General features: G+C 39.7%; 1 protein-coding gene across 1 annotated transcript in view; it reads left to right on the plus strand.

Moving 5' to 3' along the window:
* The window catches only part of LOC124474065 (CUB and sushi domain-containing protein 3-like), a 319489-nt gene that overhangs the window by 188920 nt on the left and 111406 nt on the right, over positions 1–19163 (plus strand). Inside the window, exons 41-44 of the mRNA XM_047029923.1 lie at positions 1290–1467; positions 16395–16540; positions 16931–17011; positions 17427–17540. Of these exons, the coding sequence (XP_046885879.1) occupies positions 1290–1467; positions 16395–16540; positions 16931–17011; positions 17427–17540 (519 nt within the window). The remainder of the gene's footprint in view (positions 1–1289; positions 1468–16394; positions 16541–16930; positions 17012–17426; positions 17541–19163) is intronic.

Consider the following 19163-nt stretch of genomic DNA (forward strand, 5'->3'; position numbering starts at 1 on the left):
CTTCAGTGTTTTGAATTTTATCCTACAATTTTCAATTGCTGCCACGTTCTTTTTGGGGCTATTATTCTCAATCTCCTGTTGAGAATATCGGCCATAGGCTAGCCTATGGAACGGTTTCAGACAGCTCATCAAATGACGCTAATTATCAGTAGGCCTAAATGCATACATATATGTTAAGTAGATTTGGTAGGTCTACAATTTACACATGTTAACGGTCGTAATGGTTTGACAAGTTGTCTCCCTTACCATGTTAATTGCGGCAACATTCCCATTTTTGGGGACGACTCCCAAAAACTCAAAAATTATATTTATGCTGCTGAAACAACACCTATCTGCTGCTTTACGCTTTACTTTTTGCAACATAACTCCTCTTTTCGACGATCGCCTGATCTGGGCTGCACAGTCTAAGCTTAATGAGGTCTAGCTTGAATTAGCGTTGCCTGTTAGTGGAACGGCTTGAGGCTTAAGTCTAAGTTCACGTTTACCCAAGTGAGACTTTATCGTGTTAGCGCCACTTGCGTTAGTGACGTTGATGGAACACCCCCCAGGTGGCAACCTGATCCTAGATTAGCATTGATGGGTTGACTTAAAACAACTAAATGCTTTATTGGTCAGAGAAACAATATTGAAATATTTACATTGGCCGGGTTTCCCAGATTCGTGAAGAGCTTCTTACAAACGTTCTAAGAGGGTTCTAGAGTTCTTAACGAATCTGGGAAACCCGGCCAATTATAGTAGTGTGGGCGTTGTGTTTGATAGCTTCTGGATTCGCAAACCTGAGGCTATGCTTAGCTTTGACTGTCAGTTAAAAGTTGGATTTTATAGACACTGAACAATTTTGACAAGGGAGTTTATAAGTAAAATCACTCATTGTTAACAAATTCACGACATGCAATAACAGCCCAATTGAAATGTCTCTTGAGAGTTTTTGTTGTAATACACCACAATAAATATTGTAGCAGTATGAACACTTACAAAGTAATGCATGGTTATGATTGGTTTAACTACAGTTTGCCATTAGAGCTAGGCTTTTATTACCAGTGGTATATCAAGGGCGGCAGACACTTTCATGGGATCTTTTCTAGATTTGGGGTAAATTGTATTTCCACTCGTCATTCAAAATAGCAACTGAAAGAGGTTCTCAATACCTGAAAAATTATGAACTTCAGTTATTCTAATTTGGAATAACAGCACTGTAGATTAAAATAGTGTTTTTTAATACTCAATAATCCTTATTTTGATATATGCCCTGATTGTATCTCCTTTCCTCTTGTCCTCCTCTCGCCTAGCTCTGTGTGGAGGAAATGTTACGTCTATGAATGGCACCATCTATTCCCCAGGACATCCAGCAGACTACCCCAACTTCCAGGACTGCCTGTGGAGTGTAAGGGTGCCTCCAGGCTACGGGATCTACATTAACTTCACCATCATCAACACTGAGCCCATATACGACTACATCACTGTTTGGTAAGATTCTCTATTTTCCGTTTCTGGTAAGAGCATTTAATGAAGATTTGTGAATACAGGTGCATTTAGACCCCCACCTAAAACCCCAAGTAGCCCAGTAATAAAAGGAAAAAGGTTTGCCAGAGAGCAATTCCCTACAATAATTTTCACGGATAAAAAGACGTATGGAGTCAAACATTTTGTTTGTGTCATGCCGGCATACTTTATAGTAACTCAGAAGTGTCTTTCGCTGGAATGAATGCTCCCCAGGGGGAGATATGAAGGAAAGACAGTGGAGGTAAATGCCTCCCAGCCAGCTAGGGAGGAGCTCAAGCTGTCTCATGAGCTGGTTCTCAGTCTTAAGGCCCCGTCACACCATAACGTTCTGGTCAACGTTCTCTGAACTTTCTAATCATTCAATTTCGAGCATTCTATGGCAAGGTGGACACATCTGGTGTGTGATTAACGTGTGACTAACGCATGACCAGGGCCTACGCAGGGACCAAAAAATACTGAGGTCATGATTCAGAACTTCTAGGCGGGTTCTGGGGCATGCTCCCCTGGAATTTTTTTAAATGACATTATTTAAATCTGGCAATTTTCAGAGTCTTAAGGAGCTTACAAGGAAAACTTGTAAACTTTATTTTATGTCATCTTTCTTTTGAAGCATCTATCTACAAGTGTTAGAAATGTGTCACAAAAGACATTTCCATCTAATTGAAATGAGTTGCTTCATATTTCCTTCAGTATTTAAAGTCCACCCAAGCCCTATTACACTATTATGTTGATGATGATAGTGCCTTATCTGTTCACTCTTGTTAAGGAAAGCCAGCTTTTGAACACATTTCTATTATAATCTTACACAATACTTCAATTATCATGCATTAAATATCTGACTTTTAAAACGTATACAGTTCTGGTATAGTCTCTTCCTTTTATAGTACCTGCTCTCCCTCTATCTCTCTCTTCACTGCTCCTCTTCTTGCTGCTTGGCCCAAAGATGAGCTTAGTTTGACACAACCTTTTCCTCCTTATCTTGTTTTCCCTTTAGTGAAGAATATAAACACAGTCAAATCCTAAACTGATAGAAATGAAAACAATATGCCATTTCAACATCATGTAGTCAGATGTGTCAGAAATCTTAAAGGGGCGATTGACTGGGTTTTTGGGGTATTTCACACTGTTCCTTAAAGGAGACATGAAATGCTGTTTTTGGATGCTTTTATATAGGCCTTAGTGGTCCCCTAATACTGTATCTGAAGTCTCTTTCCCGAAATTCAGCCATGGTGCACAATTATAGCCACTACGAGTAGTCCCACAATGAGCTTTCCTCAGAACGCGCTGTTTTGGTGTCTCTAGCTTTAAATGCTAATGAGGAGGAGAGGGGCGGCAACATGTGCTAATGTTTACAACGGATGTATCGCAATGGCTCGTGGCCCCCGTTGTTGTAAAATGCTTCGAATTTAGCCATTGTCCTCTGATCACCCTGGTTTGCAGAGGTGCACACTCATAAATAATTTAAATGATTAGAAAAGCGGATATCGCCCGTGCCATAACACCAACAGCATAACGGTTATCCAAATAACAAAGAAGTGTACAACACTCGCGTTACAGCGTTTGTATTCACTGACACACTTGATGCCATCTACCTTTACATTAGCAACAGTAACTCAGCTGTTAGCTGCAGAGCTAATGTTACAGCCACATTCTAAGGGTAGCAAGCTAGGTAACCATATACAGTAAAGCAACAAAATGATATAGCGTTAGTTAACTTACTTGTCCAAGGTTTGTAGCTTGACCAAGGAGAGTTAGTAATGATCCAGAATTTTATTTCAGCAAGGCCAGTCTTGTATTGGCTCAAGTTGAGGAAACAGTAGAGGCTGAAATGTTAGGCGCAGACATACAAAACTTTATGAAGTTGTGTCGGCGCAATTCCAGCGAAAATCTAATTAAGATACTGGTTGTGCAGAAGCTTGGATGAAGGAACTAAAAAAATACTTTTGTTTTGATTTGTACATCCAAGCACTAAGCAACTGTTATGCTTCGTTTGTTTGCTCGCCATGATGTCTCTCCAGGAAAAACCGATATCGCACTTGCCCTTGCACGGTGGTAGCTTAGTTTCTCATGGGGGGGCCAGATGATCTGGACGGGCAAAGCAGAGAGAGGGGAGGTAACCTTCCTCCTATCTACGTCACTAGGAGGAGATTTTCAAACAGAGCAATTGAGCCTTCATTTTGTCAAAGGCGGAGAAGAACATGCAGGGCTTGGTTTACACTTATCGAAAATTCTAGCCACTGGGGGACCAAAGGCAGGCTAGGGGAACTCATAGTAATGTTAAATAACCTCATAAAATAAAGTTTTCATGTCATGTCTCCTTTAAGGTCTCCGAATAGGGTAGTTCAAGTTCAAGTCTTTTATTTGTCAGGTACACAGAACAACACAAGGTTAGACTGGGCACTGAAATTCTTAAGACAAGACAACGCAAGCACCTGGCATAACATAACATATAAGTACACGGAACACAATTTACATCAATGCTGAGCTTAAATAAGTGAAATATCCTAAATATACAGAGAGCAATAAATATTGAATACACTAACCCTAATACTAAAACTTCCTAAATTACAGATAACAATAGATAGTACACTATACTAACCCTTAATGCACAAAAAACCTGTATGGGTATGTACATTGGTTGAGTTGAAAATGGCCCGGGTGCTGTTCTATGCCCCCTGATAGATCCTCTGAAATGTTCCCGGGAAAAAACACTAGCTTTTCTCCTTTTATGGTATGCTCATTAATATTTAGATAAGCTGCGCGCTGATTGGTTGGTTTTCAACGAGTGAAGCTGGGGAGCAAAAATGCAACACTGCCAACAGCAGCACTCACTGAAACACCGAAGGTGGAGACTTGAAATAAAAACGCGCAAATAAATCTATTGTGTCTACACCACACTCTTTTCAACAGATTGACTACATATCATTTGAAATGATAACATTACTTGTTTCCACTTCTGTTGTTGAAGCAAACTGGATTGACTTAGGTGGGTAGAACGTTAGGCTACAACTTAGCAACCAAACCATATTGTGATTCTACTCGGCTTCAGTTACCTAGCTCTAGATATCTTGCTGAAAAATAACATGACAAAGATTTGGACAAACATGCATCGTGAATTGTAGATTTACATAACACAGGTTATTTATTTGAACGAAACACAGTCACGAACATGAAACAACGTTATCCCCATTGCCAATAAACTAGGCTAAATTATCACACATTCTACCTATGGTCTTGCGTTAGCAAGCTAAACTAGTTAACATGTGCTAAGGAAGAATTCGAGTGGCACTGTGTAGATCTGAATAGTCAAGGGATATGGTTTTAATACAATTTATTAGACTATACAATTACATAAACAAAGCTTTGCTGATCAGTCTCAGCGAAGGAGGTGCCATCCACACAGGTCGTTCGCAGGAGTGATGCCAACCATCACACATGCACTGCCTTATATAAACTTAAGATCAAATGGCATTCTATAAGGTCAATCAATCAATGTAGCAAACTCCGTGATTGGCTAACTCAACTTAGTGACAGTTTGAAACAATACATCTCCGGTGTGTCCCAAAGTTCTTTGATGTCACAGCTCTCTCCAGAGCAGTAGATAATAAAGCCACAGGGGTTGACCAGTCAAATGGTCAACTGTCCTTTGTGTGACCATCTTCAAACAATACTTTTAATTAACACAAACAATGAAACAGGACACAGTCCTTCTAGCCAAAGTTCAGAGCAACTGTCTCATTGACCCCTTACAGTAACCAGAGGACAGAAGGCCATATAAGATGCTTCACCCATCCCCCAGGGAAAGCTGCCCATCAGCTGCCCATCTGAGCCATCAGCACCTCACATTCCTTTGAACTCAACTTAATTATCTTCCCTTCCTGTCTCTTACCAATGAACATAGAAGATTATAGATTTCATACACATACATCTATGCATATGACCAAAATTTCCACTACATTTCCATTCTTTTTTTTTTTTTTTAAACAACACCATAACTCAAACAGTGCATTGAGAAAAATAAAAATCAACATCAAAATAAGTATGCAATGCAACTCAGTAAAAAACATCCATACCGAATACAAACATACACAAAGCAAATGTATTCCCATCAATCTAAACATACCCTTATATTTAGAACATAAGAAGCAAACACATTAATATCTTCTTCTGTAAATCTGATTTCATATCATTCACATTGACCTCTTCTTCCATCTTCAGTTGGCTATAGGCAATCTTTTTTCAGGCAGTGTAGTCTAGTCGAACCAATTGCAAACGACGATCAAATTGCTCACAGCAACTTTCAAAGAACTGCACTATGCGCACAGACTCTGAGTTTTCCTTGGTACTACGCAGGACGCGCATCCTCTCCTTCCGTCTCCAGGCAAGGCGCACGCTCACAATGGTTAGCGTGTATCCACGTTGCTCTCCCCTCGATCCTAACCGCCGAATTAGTCGTCAGGAGAATCTGGTATGGCACCAGGACTTGCGTTTCAGGTCCTTCACCACGATCCAGTCCCCTGGTATCAAATTATGCAGCGGTCCAGTCACCGGAAGAAGGATAACCTCCACCTGCCTGTGAATCTCACACAAAGTAAACTACAAAGGGTTGCACAGTGATAAACAAGCACATTCTCACAAAGGTCAGTTAAAAAGTTAACTGACTTCTTGTCGTCCGACTTCTTCTTCAAGATCCCATTTTCTCATTCAACTGAAGTAATTGACACAATGTTGACTCCTATCAACTCCAAAATAACTTCCTTTAACCAAGTGTGACCCATTATCATTATATATCCTCAAAGAAAAATCTCATTGAGGAATAATCTAAATTACCAAAAGCTTGACCACTGAGCCCAAATCTGCCTGAAATGTCTAAAACTTCTTCCAACAACTTCTTCTATCAATCATCAACAATCATTAAACAGTATCACTTCTCCAAAATGTAACTCTAAAAAATCCTTCTATCAATACTCAAATAGTTTCTCTAACCTTAAACGTGAAGCTTAACGTGTTAAATTCCCTTTCCCATATTACTTGTTCCACATATGAATCTAACAAAATGAATATGCATTCATTACAAATCCCCTTGTATGTTAAAATTAATATATCACACAAACTGTAGAGGCATGATCTTTCCATGTGTTAACTGAGCAAAATCTCAAGATAAGTGTTATGCAGACCATACAACCTCCAATTCATTCTCATATCCTTCCTTTTTCCAAAACGCATTTTCTTGTGGATTAGTCCAAATCTCCATTCCACCATTCCTTTCTCCATTTGTCTGCTGCATTCTGTAATTCTTGTAAAATATACTCAAACAAAACACAATTCTCACTCTGGGTGAAATACAGTCAAACATTTTCAACTTAGCAGTATTTCATCAAACCCCCACAATCTTACCACAGAGCCAAGACTACTGACGCTAAAGTCATAAAACCATAAAACCCCCATAGTCACTTTCTGTTTGGATCAGTCAGTCATCAGTCAGTCATAAATTACTAAACGTCATCTCTTCCTCTCTAAGAAGCCCGCGCTTCCCTTAAAGAATCTGTGACAAATATTGCAACAAAGTCACACAACAATTTTCCTCGAAAGACTCCTGTAAACCCAAATTTGTTAAGTTAAGCTTATCAGGACATGGCAACACCATCTCAGCACTTCCTGTAAACATATGTCAACATCAAAAACATATTCTAGTTAGTTCATCATTGCTTGCAGGTAGTCTAGAAACTGCTCCAGCTAGTTTCAGCACTAGCATTTCTCTGTGAAATAATCATCATTGTTAGAGTGAACCCCACATTTGCATACAGCAAGTTGTTCTACAGGTGAAAATAAGAAACTCCCTGTTACCATACCTTTCCCAAATTCATATGTAACACCAATGGAGTATTAACTATCAGTAAATGTGTTAACTCTTTTCCCTTTTATGAATTGACAAGCTTACACTGAAGCAACCAACTTTTGAACCAATCTTTAGAGAATCAAACTATTTTAGAAAACAACTAAATTAAGAATAACCTCAACTTCAATCTCCTATCTATTCTTAAAAACACTTTAGGAACCGTTCAAATTACTACCTTTATATTTTAGATTCTCTTCTATTTTTCTGTATTTAAATTCACCAAATCAAATCTCTCTTTGTCCAAGACATTAGGAAAACCATCCACTACCCCAAATCAGAATTTAATCTGCATGATGCCAAAATGAAACATAAACCATCAAATGCTCTTAATGTAGCCATTAACCAAACGTATACCCCCTCTATATTTCTATATAGGTTAGATAGGTAGAACTTCATAACTTGCTTTGGCTGCAGTCCAAAACAGGCTAATTAGCACAAACCATCATAACCACAATTTATCAGACATAATGAGTCTTACCAAATCATTTCACACCCAAAAGTTATAATAACCCTCTTCATGCGCCAATACCACAATAAAACATCCTCATCACAGCCTAACTGTTCATCCCAAACATTGTGACAGGCTCTGATAAAACACCCAAATAAAACTTAAAACCATATTTACATTTAGTCATTTAGCAGACGCTCTTATCCAGAGCATATTACAATCAAACTCAAATAAAAGTACATTGTAATAATTTTCTCTTTCTCATTTCAAAACCAAATTACATCCAAAACTCTATCAAACTCTTAAAAACCTTAGATTTTACTTTTTTTTTTACTTAAAATGTTTGCCCATATACTTCTTCAAAGCATATGCATAGTTCCTTTTTCTTTTTAAACCTTTAAATTCACAATTTAACAAAAGTAACATAACCCCATAAAACAAAACCTTGTTCTTTAACTTTTTTAATGTCTTATCAAAGCATGTAATACAGAATACTCCTTTGAATATTCTTATATGTACTAGCCAAAACACCCTTAGCATGCCTAATGCACGGATCTCAAATCTCAAATTGGCGGACCAAAAACCCCAAAATGAAAACATCTAACTTGACTATTTTGTAGTTTGTATATGGTTTAATGTAACACTTCTCACTTTTACTCTTAGTCTTTACTCAATAAATCAACTCAAATAAACATAGCTTATCTATCAGCGCGCATTTTAAACTTGAATCAAACAAGCGCTCTGGGACAGAGCAAAACTCTGAAACTTTTTTTTTTTTTTTTTTTTTGACAACACAGATGGTTGGCGCTTACCTTCTCTTCACTTATCACCTCTGTAAGATCTCAACGTAACGGGACTCTATTTTAGCCCCACTTTTCTCCATTTCTCCTCGGAATTTCTAACACATAAAATGTACTCAAACAAACAAAAACCTTGTTAACAAATGTATCATCATTTCAAAAGTAACCAAATCAGTATGTAAAACTCGCTCCAAAATCATCTATTACTCTAAATTTGCGTCTTTCTCAATTTCTCAAATGTACGCATCTGCGCATGCGTCATACGCTTCCCATCCTGGATCTCAAATGTCAAGCTGTAATTCCTTTACTAGCCTGTACCCGCCGCCATCGCTGTTGAGTCTGTCTGTAAATTTGTTAGCTACAAATGTCGCAACCACAGTTGCAAATTCAACTTCCTGGACTCTCCTCGGTCTCAGGACAGCAAAATGCAATTTCTCCACGTTTTCGTTGTTAGCCATTAGCTAGCTAACAAAGTCACAGCTTTGATCTTTTCCTCTCAGATCCCAAAGCTATCCTAACAATTTGTAACAGACTTCGTTCAACAGACTGGCCTAAAACGGAACTAAAATCATATCAACCTTTCTAATCACGTCTTCATAACCCTTTACATATTTCTTTAAACAACCATCACATCTGTGAACTTCCCACACAAATGAAAATAAAAAACCATCAATTGCTTCCATGTCAATGGATATCTAGTACGCACATGTTAAAATCAAATGTAGATATTACAGTAACCTCATTCACATAACACAAAACCGAAGCAACATTTCCAGATCAATTCAATACGTAGGCCTAAACAAAAAATATTCCTTTAACAACATAAACTGAAATTTCCGTTTGAACACATACAAACTCTATAAACGTTTCAATAACCTTGGATTGTAATTCTTCGAATGAATATCGCTTTCGTTGCCAAAACTGGCCTTTACCAATTATCTGACCCAAGAAACGAAATTTAGCAGCGCAATAGCCTACTATCCAATATCGAATCAAGCTCATAAGATAGAAACTCGGTCTGTACATGATTTCCAAATCAAAAGTATGCCAACTCACAATATTTTCTTAACTTTGACAAAGAAACAGAAACACACATGTGTTTCAAACCAATACATTTCTATTTTCAACGTCAAATTCTCTTTCGATGAGTGTATTTTTTTTTTTTTCTCTTTTTTTTTTATCACTCATGATGCTGTGGGCCACTGCACGCAGAATGAGCCGTTAGACTCAAGCGCATGCGCCTCTTTTCAAATGGAGAATTCAGCCAAAGAATTAACATGAGCATTTTCAAAAACAGACTGTCTCCATCCTCAAAACAAATCTGACAGATGTAAAATCTAACATCAAATATCGGTTAACACACAGTTGTAAAACAATATAACAAGTCAATCGTCACTCCTCTACCAACAATGTCATAACCAATAAACATCCATAGGAATATGAAGAGAATATAACAAAGTCTCTCCCAAGTGTTTCATCTGTGTACGTGTGTCAACATAGTAGCCTTCGTCACCAGTTCGGACTTCAACTTACGGTCAAGAATTTGCGAGTTTGCCCCCAATTTCCAGAAAACTTTCAACAGTGATGACACATCTCCGTACATTCACGTCCATAATGCTCAAATACCCCCAATCAAACCACACATTTTGTGCTCAACATAGATTGACCATTCCTATCCAATCGTGTTGGCCTAACTTTGTGTCTTCGACTTTCCTACATGTTTTCCCACCACATTTAAACATGTTCTGCATTCACTTTGATCAATCGTAACTCAGTGCTGTCCCTCGAGACAGAAGCAATGCCACCCAAGCCTATAACATTCTTAAACTCGTTCAGGGACTCAAACCCTTTTGTACCGGAGAGGACTTTAACTTCTCTTTCTTAGGGACTCAAACCCTTTTGTACCGGAGGGGACTTTAACTTCTCCTTCTTTTGAATAATAGGCAATAGTGCAATAGTGCAAGTCAAAGCACAAGCCGCAATCTTTGCGGGAATCCAAAGCAAATCTATAAACAAATTCCAGGATCCTGCTTTCTTGACTTATCTTAGACAACCGTCTGTCAGAAAACACTTCAGTCGTAAGACAAACGTCTGACCTCACGTTCGTAGTTTGTTCTCGCTTTGCCAGCAAAACCTCCTGCGCATCCACCCGCCAACCACTACGGGCTACGGATGAATATCCTACCCACCGCAAAGTTTGTCTGCGGAACAGCCATACAATTTGAATCGTGAATCTGTGTGGAAATAGATGAAAATTTCCCCACACTATCTGTTCTAATATCTATTTCTCTTTGACTCTACCTGCCTCCATCCAATTCTGAAAAGCCATCCAATCAGGCTTAGGCTACATCTATTATTTTCCAAATCGTGTAACAATTTCTCTCTGCACAAGCTTTTCATAATTTCACAACAAAATGACCCCACACTCCGAAATCCACATATATCAATCCATATTTGCATTTGCAATAAACTATCGTTACTATACTTTTGCTTCATGTAATCGATGTTCGGACAGGTTAATTCTGCCTCCAGACCATCTTTAGCCCTATTCATTTTCGAATTACAATCCATATTTGAACACATTGAACCAACAATAACCAACGAAGGAACATAAAGACACAATTACCCCTTCCTTTCTTTTTTTTACTCTCAAATTCCGATTTCACAACTTGTCAATGAACATATACCCTTACCGAATAGCCTACAATCGTAAATTACAAACGTTCAAACCAAAATAAAAAATAATTAAAATTTTTGATTTTTGTAATTTGTAGATATAGCTTTTACGTTGACACCATTAATTACTACCCATACTTCTTTTAACCTAAAAAAAAACATAACTTGCAAGTAAAACAAAAATAAACATGAACACGCGTGTCAAAACTCAAACCTTTATTCTGAAAATCCCTCAGAATACTTCTAACTTTTTTTCTTTTTCACCAAATTCAGGGACTCAAACCCTTTGAAAACACTCAGCTGATTACCTCACTAGTATACTTTTACTCTCTGGACTTAGAATCACGTTTAGGCCACTTTAATAAATGAGAACTGATGTTATGACCACCAAAGCCAATACAACTTCTCAAACTATCACAAACCCAAATATTCTAGTCCTTAGGGTCTCCAAGAAACACATAACACGATATCACATGTGAGTTTTTCTCCCTCTATGTGTTGTTTCGTCAAACACACAACCTCTATGTATGTCCGTCGACACACTCTGCAGATTTGTTTTTTACGACTCTCACGTAAAAGATAGGTTCAACAACCTTACCTTATTAATTCGTACGACTTCACACGTACAGGACACTGTTCCTCTGACAACTGCCCAATTACTAACTTTTAACTGAATTATTGACAATAGCCTATAACCATATTTAGACAATTCAATATCACACAGTGACCAAAAAGAATATCTCACCTGTTCCTTTAAGATCCCGCGTCAGCAAAAGCGCAACCAGTAAAACTCCCCTAGAATCGGCCCCGCTGTCTCCGTAAAATTTTGGAGGTTAAGGCAGCTGTTCCAGCCGGACTGATCAAATCGCCATCAGAGGGAGAAGTCTGTTAAACGCTGAGCAGACGAGGATTCCGAGTTCCGGCACCAATTGCTAAGGAAGAATTCGAGTGGCACTGTGTAGATCTGAATAGTCAAGGGATATGGTTTTAACACAATTTATTAGACTATACAATTACATAAACAAAGCTTTGCTGATCAGTCTCAGCGAAGGAGGTGCCATCCACACAGGTCGTTCGCAGGAGTGATGCCAACCATCACACATGCACTGCCTTATATAAACTTAAGATCAAATGGCATTCTATAAGGTCAATCAATCAATGTAGCAAACTCTGTGATTGGCTAACTCAACTTAGTGACAGTTTGAAACAATACATCTCCGGTGTGTCCCAAAGTTCTTTGATGTCACAGCTCTCTCCAGAGCAGTAGATAATAAAGCCACAGGGGTTGACCAGTCAAATGGTCAACTGTCCTTTGTGTGACCATCTTCAAACAATACTTTTAATTAACACAAACAATGAAACAGGACACAGTCCTTCTAGCCAAAGTTCAGAGCAACTGTCTCATTGACCCCTTACAGTAACCAGAGGACAGAAGGCCATATAAGATGCTTCACCCATCCCCCAGGGCAAGCTGCCCACAGAGCCATCAGCACCTCACATTCCTTTGAACTCAACTTAATTATCTTCCCTTCCTGTCTCTTACCAATGAACATAGAAGATTATAGATTTCATACACATACATCTATGCATATGACCAAAATTTCTACTACACATGCCTACAATAGGTGTTACTAGTAACAGTTACTAGCAATGCTAACGTATCCTGTATCTAGCACCTGCCTTTCTCCAGTTCTTTAAATAGATCTAGACAGGCGTTAGCAATAAGCCAGACTGCTGTTCGTTTCCTGGCAATTTTTTCGGAAGCTTCCCTTCTAATGCCGACTACAGCTAGTCTAGCTAGAGTCATTTGATGTGTAGAAACGTATTTAGCATTCTACCTGGTATGCTATACACAGGACACGTTAGCATTACTAATAACTGTTAGCGCAACATTAACTGTCCTTATAGCTTGCGGTTGCAATGAGCATACGGTCGGAACAGCACCTCTTTCCAGGTTCAGCTTCCTAGCAAATCCTGCTTGAAATTGTCCAAGGTTGTCAAAACTGTCTTGGGTGAAATGCTCAGAGCAAATGAATGATTGAGTGTTGAACTTCGCCGGGATCTTCTCATAGACAACAGCAGCCATGCCTTTACCTCCACTGTCTTTCCTTCATATCTCCCCCTGGGGAGCATTCATTCCAGCGAAAGACATTTCTGAGGCTTTTTGAAGGACCAATATGGTGACTCATGAAGTAAGGGCAAGTTACCATAAAAAAATATTTATTAGTATTATTTTGAAAATGAACCGGATGTTTAATTTTGTATCTGCCGTGTTGCCGCGTTGTGCTCCGGCATCCGGAAGAAATATATAACAGGTTCAACATCCGACATTGAGAAATCAACACTGAATAAACGTTTCATTTTCAATCAATCACATCAATGACATATCAATCGCAAAATGAATGTTGATTCAACCGGTGGAAATTGATTGACGACCGGTACTGACGGAGTTAACCAAACTTCGATTCGATGTTTACTTATCTGAGTAGTACGCTGGGCTGCAATAAAAATATTTCCACATGAAAATGAATTTTCTTCTCACAGTCATCTGCCACTTCAACTTCTCTCAACCTACATGTTTAGTTTGATGCTAGCTAGGTTTTCGAAAAGTCGGAGCAAATTTACAAATGAGCCATTTCATCAATAAAATAAGCAAATTTTCAGCAACTACGCTGCCCATTTCTCGTCACATTTTAATTCAGATGCTGATTTACATGTACTGTTTAGCTGAAATATGAATTGTAAAAACGTACAACAATGGCGGTCAAATGATTCTGTTTTCTTGATGGTCATGGCAACCCCGCCCCCGCCCCTGACTCAAGCAGTTCTTAATATGGACCAATCACATGACGGACGGACGGATAGTCAGGAAAATCAGGAGGTGCATGCAGTGCTCTGCGAGAGGCTCGGAGAGGGAGTTCCTTGACGGAGAGGGCGTTCTCTGTGTGCGTGTCCGTAAAAACGCAGAAGTATAAATTGGCCTTAACTGACTCACTAACGCTAGCAGTATGTCTATGGCGATAACAACATCAGCGTCCAACTTGTGTGTGGTGGTTACCATAGCGACAGTGCGTGTTGTTGATGACAGCAGCACGTATGTCCAAACTCTCAAGCTACTCTTGGCGGTCTACGGTTTGTGGGAAACCAAGATCATCGTCCTGCAGTCAGTTTCACGTGTACTTTATTTAGAGTTTATATACCACTATTTAAGCCCCAAAAAACTGAAATAAATAAAAAATACAGAGGACACGACCTCGGTGTCCTCAATGGTATTTACGGCCATGCGCATGACTAGTGTGGGACTGACGCATGAGGAGGGTGTAAGACCGACCAAGTAAAACACCCCTAAAACTATTAGCATGTGATGACGTGTCACTGGCGCGCGACGATGTGTGCCTGGCGCGTGACGAACGATTAGTCAACGTTAAACGAGCGTGTGACTAACGTGTGAATAACAACAGAGTAGCGTTTTGCTGGCGTGTGGGTTTTATGGTCAAACGGGTATAACAGATGGCTGGGAGTCAGATGGCTGAGTGGTGAAGGAGTCGGGCTAGTAATCAGTAGGTCGCCGGATCGATTCCCCGTCGTGCCAAATGCAATGTGTCCTTGGGCAAGGCACTTCACCCTACTTGCCTCGGGGGAATGTCCCTGTACTTACTGTAAGTCGCTCTGGATAAGAGCGTCTGCTAAATGACTAAATGTAAATGTATAAAACGCTGGATGAATAACAACCAAGTAACGCATAGTAACGACTGACTAACGACTGACTAACGACTGACTAAAGATAGCAAACGAGTGCAACGTTAGTCAAACGTTCCACAAACGTTCTCCAGGTTATCCAGCGTTAAAAATTCAACATAGAAGAACGCTGGTCTCCATGAGAACTTTTGTACCTGTTCAAAACTTTTTTTGGACCGATCACCGCCGATTACCAGCGTCACCAGCGTCCACACAACGCTCTTCTGACGCTATACCAGCGACCATGGATGATTACCAACGTTTCCTCTAACGTCATAGAACGTTGACCAGAATGTTATGGTGTGACGGGGCCTTAAGGACCACGTCACTCACTGGCCTCAACAATGGTTTTGTCAATAATAACCCTCCTATTAGGGTCCTTGAGGAGGGTATAGGATCATAGATCACAGACGATCATTAGGACTACTTTTACTGTTCCCCACTTTCATGTGCTACAATGGTAACTTGGTCTTTTGAAATGTTTATTCTTTGGTTGTTTTTCTTTGGAAATACCAATATTTGACACTAACAGTGAAGAAATAAAGCTATATTTTTGTGCTCTATTTCCAAAAGTTTCTTAAAGAGGCGATTGATTACAAAACCGATTTTACCTTGTCATAGTTGAATAACGACAGTTTGGTGGGTAAAATGAACATACAGTGAATATCAAAGTCCATTGACACCTCTTTCCTATGCAAATCTCAAAATGAAAAAATGTGGCTGTAAAACGCTAGCTTTTCAACAAAGCCACCGGAGTAACGTAGGACGGGGGACCGCCCTTTTTGGCTCTGGTCTGTATCTTTGTCACGCCTCAAAATTTACATCCAGACCAGCCCACTCACTGGTGTTCCTGCCCAGTCCGAGGCAGCGTAGATCTCCAATGCTAGTTTAGCTGCGGGCTGCTCTGTAGGCTACTTCTAAGCAATAACAAGGATATTAAAAAATGGACCACGTTCGTAAATGCTGTGTTCCAGGCTGTACTGGGAAGGCCCAACCAATGTCACATACCCTATTCGGAGACCTTAAGGAACAGTGTGAAATACTGGAGTGGGGAGTAGGGGAGTCAGATGGCTGAGCGGTGAGGGAGTCGGGCTAGTAATCAGAAGGTTGCCGGATCGATTCCCCGCCGTGCCACATGATGTTGTGTCCTTGGGCAAGGCACTTCACCCTACTTGCCTCGGGGGGAATGTCCCTGTAATTACTGTAAGTCGCTCTGGATAAGAGCGTCTGCTAAATGACTAAAAAAATAAAATACCCCCCAAAAAACAGTCAATCGCTCCTTTAAGTTCCCTTTTTCCTTTGTCTTCTGTGCTTGGTCTTGTCTCAACAGGGATGGTCCAGACCAAGGCTCACCTCAGGTTCGCCAATTCAGTGGAAGCTCCACCCAGGATGGAGTCTACACGACCGCCAATCAAATCCTCATTAAGTTCCACAGTGATTTTAGCAATAACGGCTTTTTCATCCTCAGTTACCATGGTGTGTGTCCTCAGAAGAAGTGCTCTAGATTCTGTGACTGTTACTCATTACACGTGTTGTTCTTTGACTTCTGGGTCTCCAGATTCGGAAAAATATAGATTGAATTTTTTTGTTCCATTGTGTTTGATGACCTAGAACTAGCCCCCCCTCCCCAAACACCACATGAGATTGATTTTAACCGTCTCTGGTGTTAAATAATCAGTTTAATGCATGCACTACACAATTAAAAAGTCAATTAAAAAGTGAATTTGTTAAATATATATGATCTCAAGTGAACTACCATTTTTTTTTGATGATCATGTTCTGTGATAGCTGACAATTTATTGCCTATTGTGGATACAGCTATTCAAACTGGCTTGAGTTAACGTCCATGTATGGTTTTATCTTCAGTCTACCAGCTAAGGGTCTGCCAGGCTCCCCCGCCTGTAGCCAATGCGGATGTCCTCACCGATGATGACAAGTTTGAAATAGGTTAACCACATTTGTGTACTGTTTCATCCATTTGTTGATTGGTTGGTTTGTGACTTGCCTGTCTTTTATGAAAATATTTGTATTGTATTGATTTAGTTTAGCTGACGCTTTTATATAAAGTGGAGGGATTCATTGTCAGGCATTTGTTTATTTATCTATTCTTTTATAGACATGTTGTTCTGCACATTATGACTAGCTGGAGAAATGCACAGAATGAATTTTCTAGGTTATCAGAACAAGTTTTCCATACGGGCAGACATACATCCAACTCTGTGTGGATTTCTTTTAAATATCTGCATCACACCCCCACTTGTCTGGCTTCATTATATAATGTCTTGTTGAAGACCTCAGTGTACTTTTGGTTGAGGCCAACAAACCTGAGTGCTAATAACAAGCTGCTATGCTTTATCCACAGGGGACATCATCAGGTACTCCTGTCTGCCAGGGTTCACCTTACTGGGCAGTGAGATCCTGACCTGCAGGCTCGGCGAGAGGCTACAGATGGACGGGCCCCCACCTGTCTGCCATGGTTAGTTTCACACCTACCACGTCTGCTTGCGGCTGCGTCACACACTCCAGTCTGGACCACAGACAGAGAATAAGACCAACATCTTAACAACCGTAACTTTAACAAGACATGCCTGAAAGAGTCAGGTGGCTGAGCGGTTAGGGAATCGGGCTAGTAATCTGAAGGTCGCTAGTTCGATTCCCGGCTGAGCAAAAATGACGTTGTGTCCTTGGGCAAGGCACTTCACCCTACTTGCCTCAGGGGAATGTCCCTGTACTTACTGTAAGTCGTTCTGGATAAGAGCGTCTGCTAAATAACTAAATGTAAATGTAAAGATTTCGATTTAGTTAGTTTTTTTTAACTGATACTATACTTTGTAAAACATTCTGTACACATTTTCCTCAGGGACATCCTTCCAATATTATTAGTGACATTATATACATATGTGTAGTACAACCCCAATTCCAAAAAAGTTGGGACTTGTAAAATAAAAAATAGAATACAATGATTTGCTAATCTCATAAACCCATATGTTATTCACTAAAGAAAATAGAAAACATATCAAATGTTTAAACTGATGAGATGTATCATTTTAAGGAAAAAATAAGGTAATTTTAAATTTAATGGCAGCAACATGTCTGGACAAAGTTGGGACAAGGCCATGTTTACCACTCTGTAGCATCCTCTCTTGTTTTAATAACAGTCTGGGAACTGTAGAGACCACTTGCTGGAGTTGTGGGAAAGGAATGTTGTCCCTTTTGTGTCTGATACAGGGTGCTTTCTGCTCAACGGTTCTGGGTCTTCTTTCGTCATATTTTTCGTTTCATGATCTACAAAATGTTTTAACTGGTGGTCTGGTGAGGTCTGGACTGCAGGCAGGCCAGTTCAGTACCCAAACAACTATTCTACTACAAAGTCATGCTGTTGTGACAGATGTAGTTTGTGGTTTAGCATTGTCTTGCTGAAATATGCAAGGCCTTCCCTGAAAAAGACAGTCTGGATGGAATCAAATGCTCCTCTAAAACCCATACCTTTCAGCATTGATGGTTCCTTTCCAGATGTGCAAGCGCCCATTCTATAGGCACTAATGCACCCCATACCATAAGAAATTTAGGCTTTTGAACTGAGCGCTGATAACAAGCCGGATGGTTCCTTTCCTATAGTCCGGAGGACGCAGTCTTCCCACTTTGCCTCAGTCCATTTTAAATCATCATCATCATGTTAACAAATGGCTTCTTCTTTGCATGATTAGAGCTTTAACCTGCATTTGTGGATCATGGCAAGGCAAACTGTGTTCACAGTCAATGAGTTCTGGAGGTGTTTTTGAGCCCATGCAATGATTTCCAGTACGGAATCATGACAGTTTTTTTATGCAGTGCTGCCTGAGTGCCTGAAGATCACAGGCATGTAGTATTTATTTTCCCCCAGTCCCATACACATAGATTTCTCCAGATTCTCAGAATAATTTAGCTATATTTTGGACTGTAGATTATGAGATATTCAAAGTCTTTACAATTTTACATGAGGAACATTATTCTCAAATGGTTCCATAATATGTAGATGCAGGTTTTTGTAAATTGGTGAACATCAGCCCATCTTTACTTCTGAGACTCTGCCTCTCTAATATATTATTTTTATACCCAA

The sequence above is a fragment of the Hypomesus transpacificus genome, chromosome 2 (genome assembly GCF_021917145.1).
Source record: "Hypomesus transpacificus isolate Combined female chromosome 2, fHypTra1, whole genome shotgun sequence".
NCBI lineage: Eukaryota > Metazoa > Chordata > Actinopteri > Osmeriformes > Osmeridae > Hypomesus > Hypomesus transpacificus.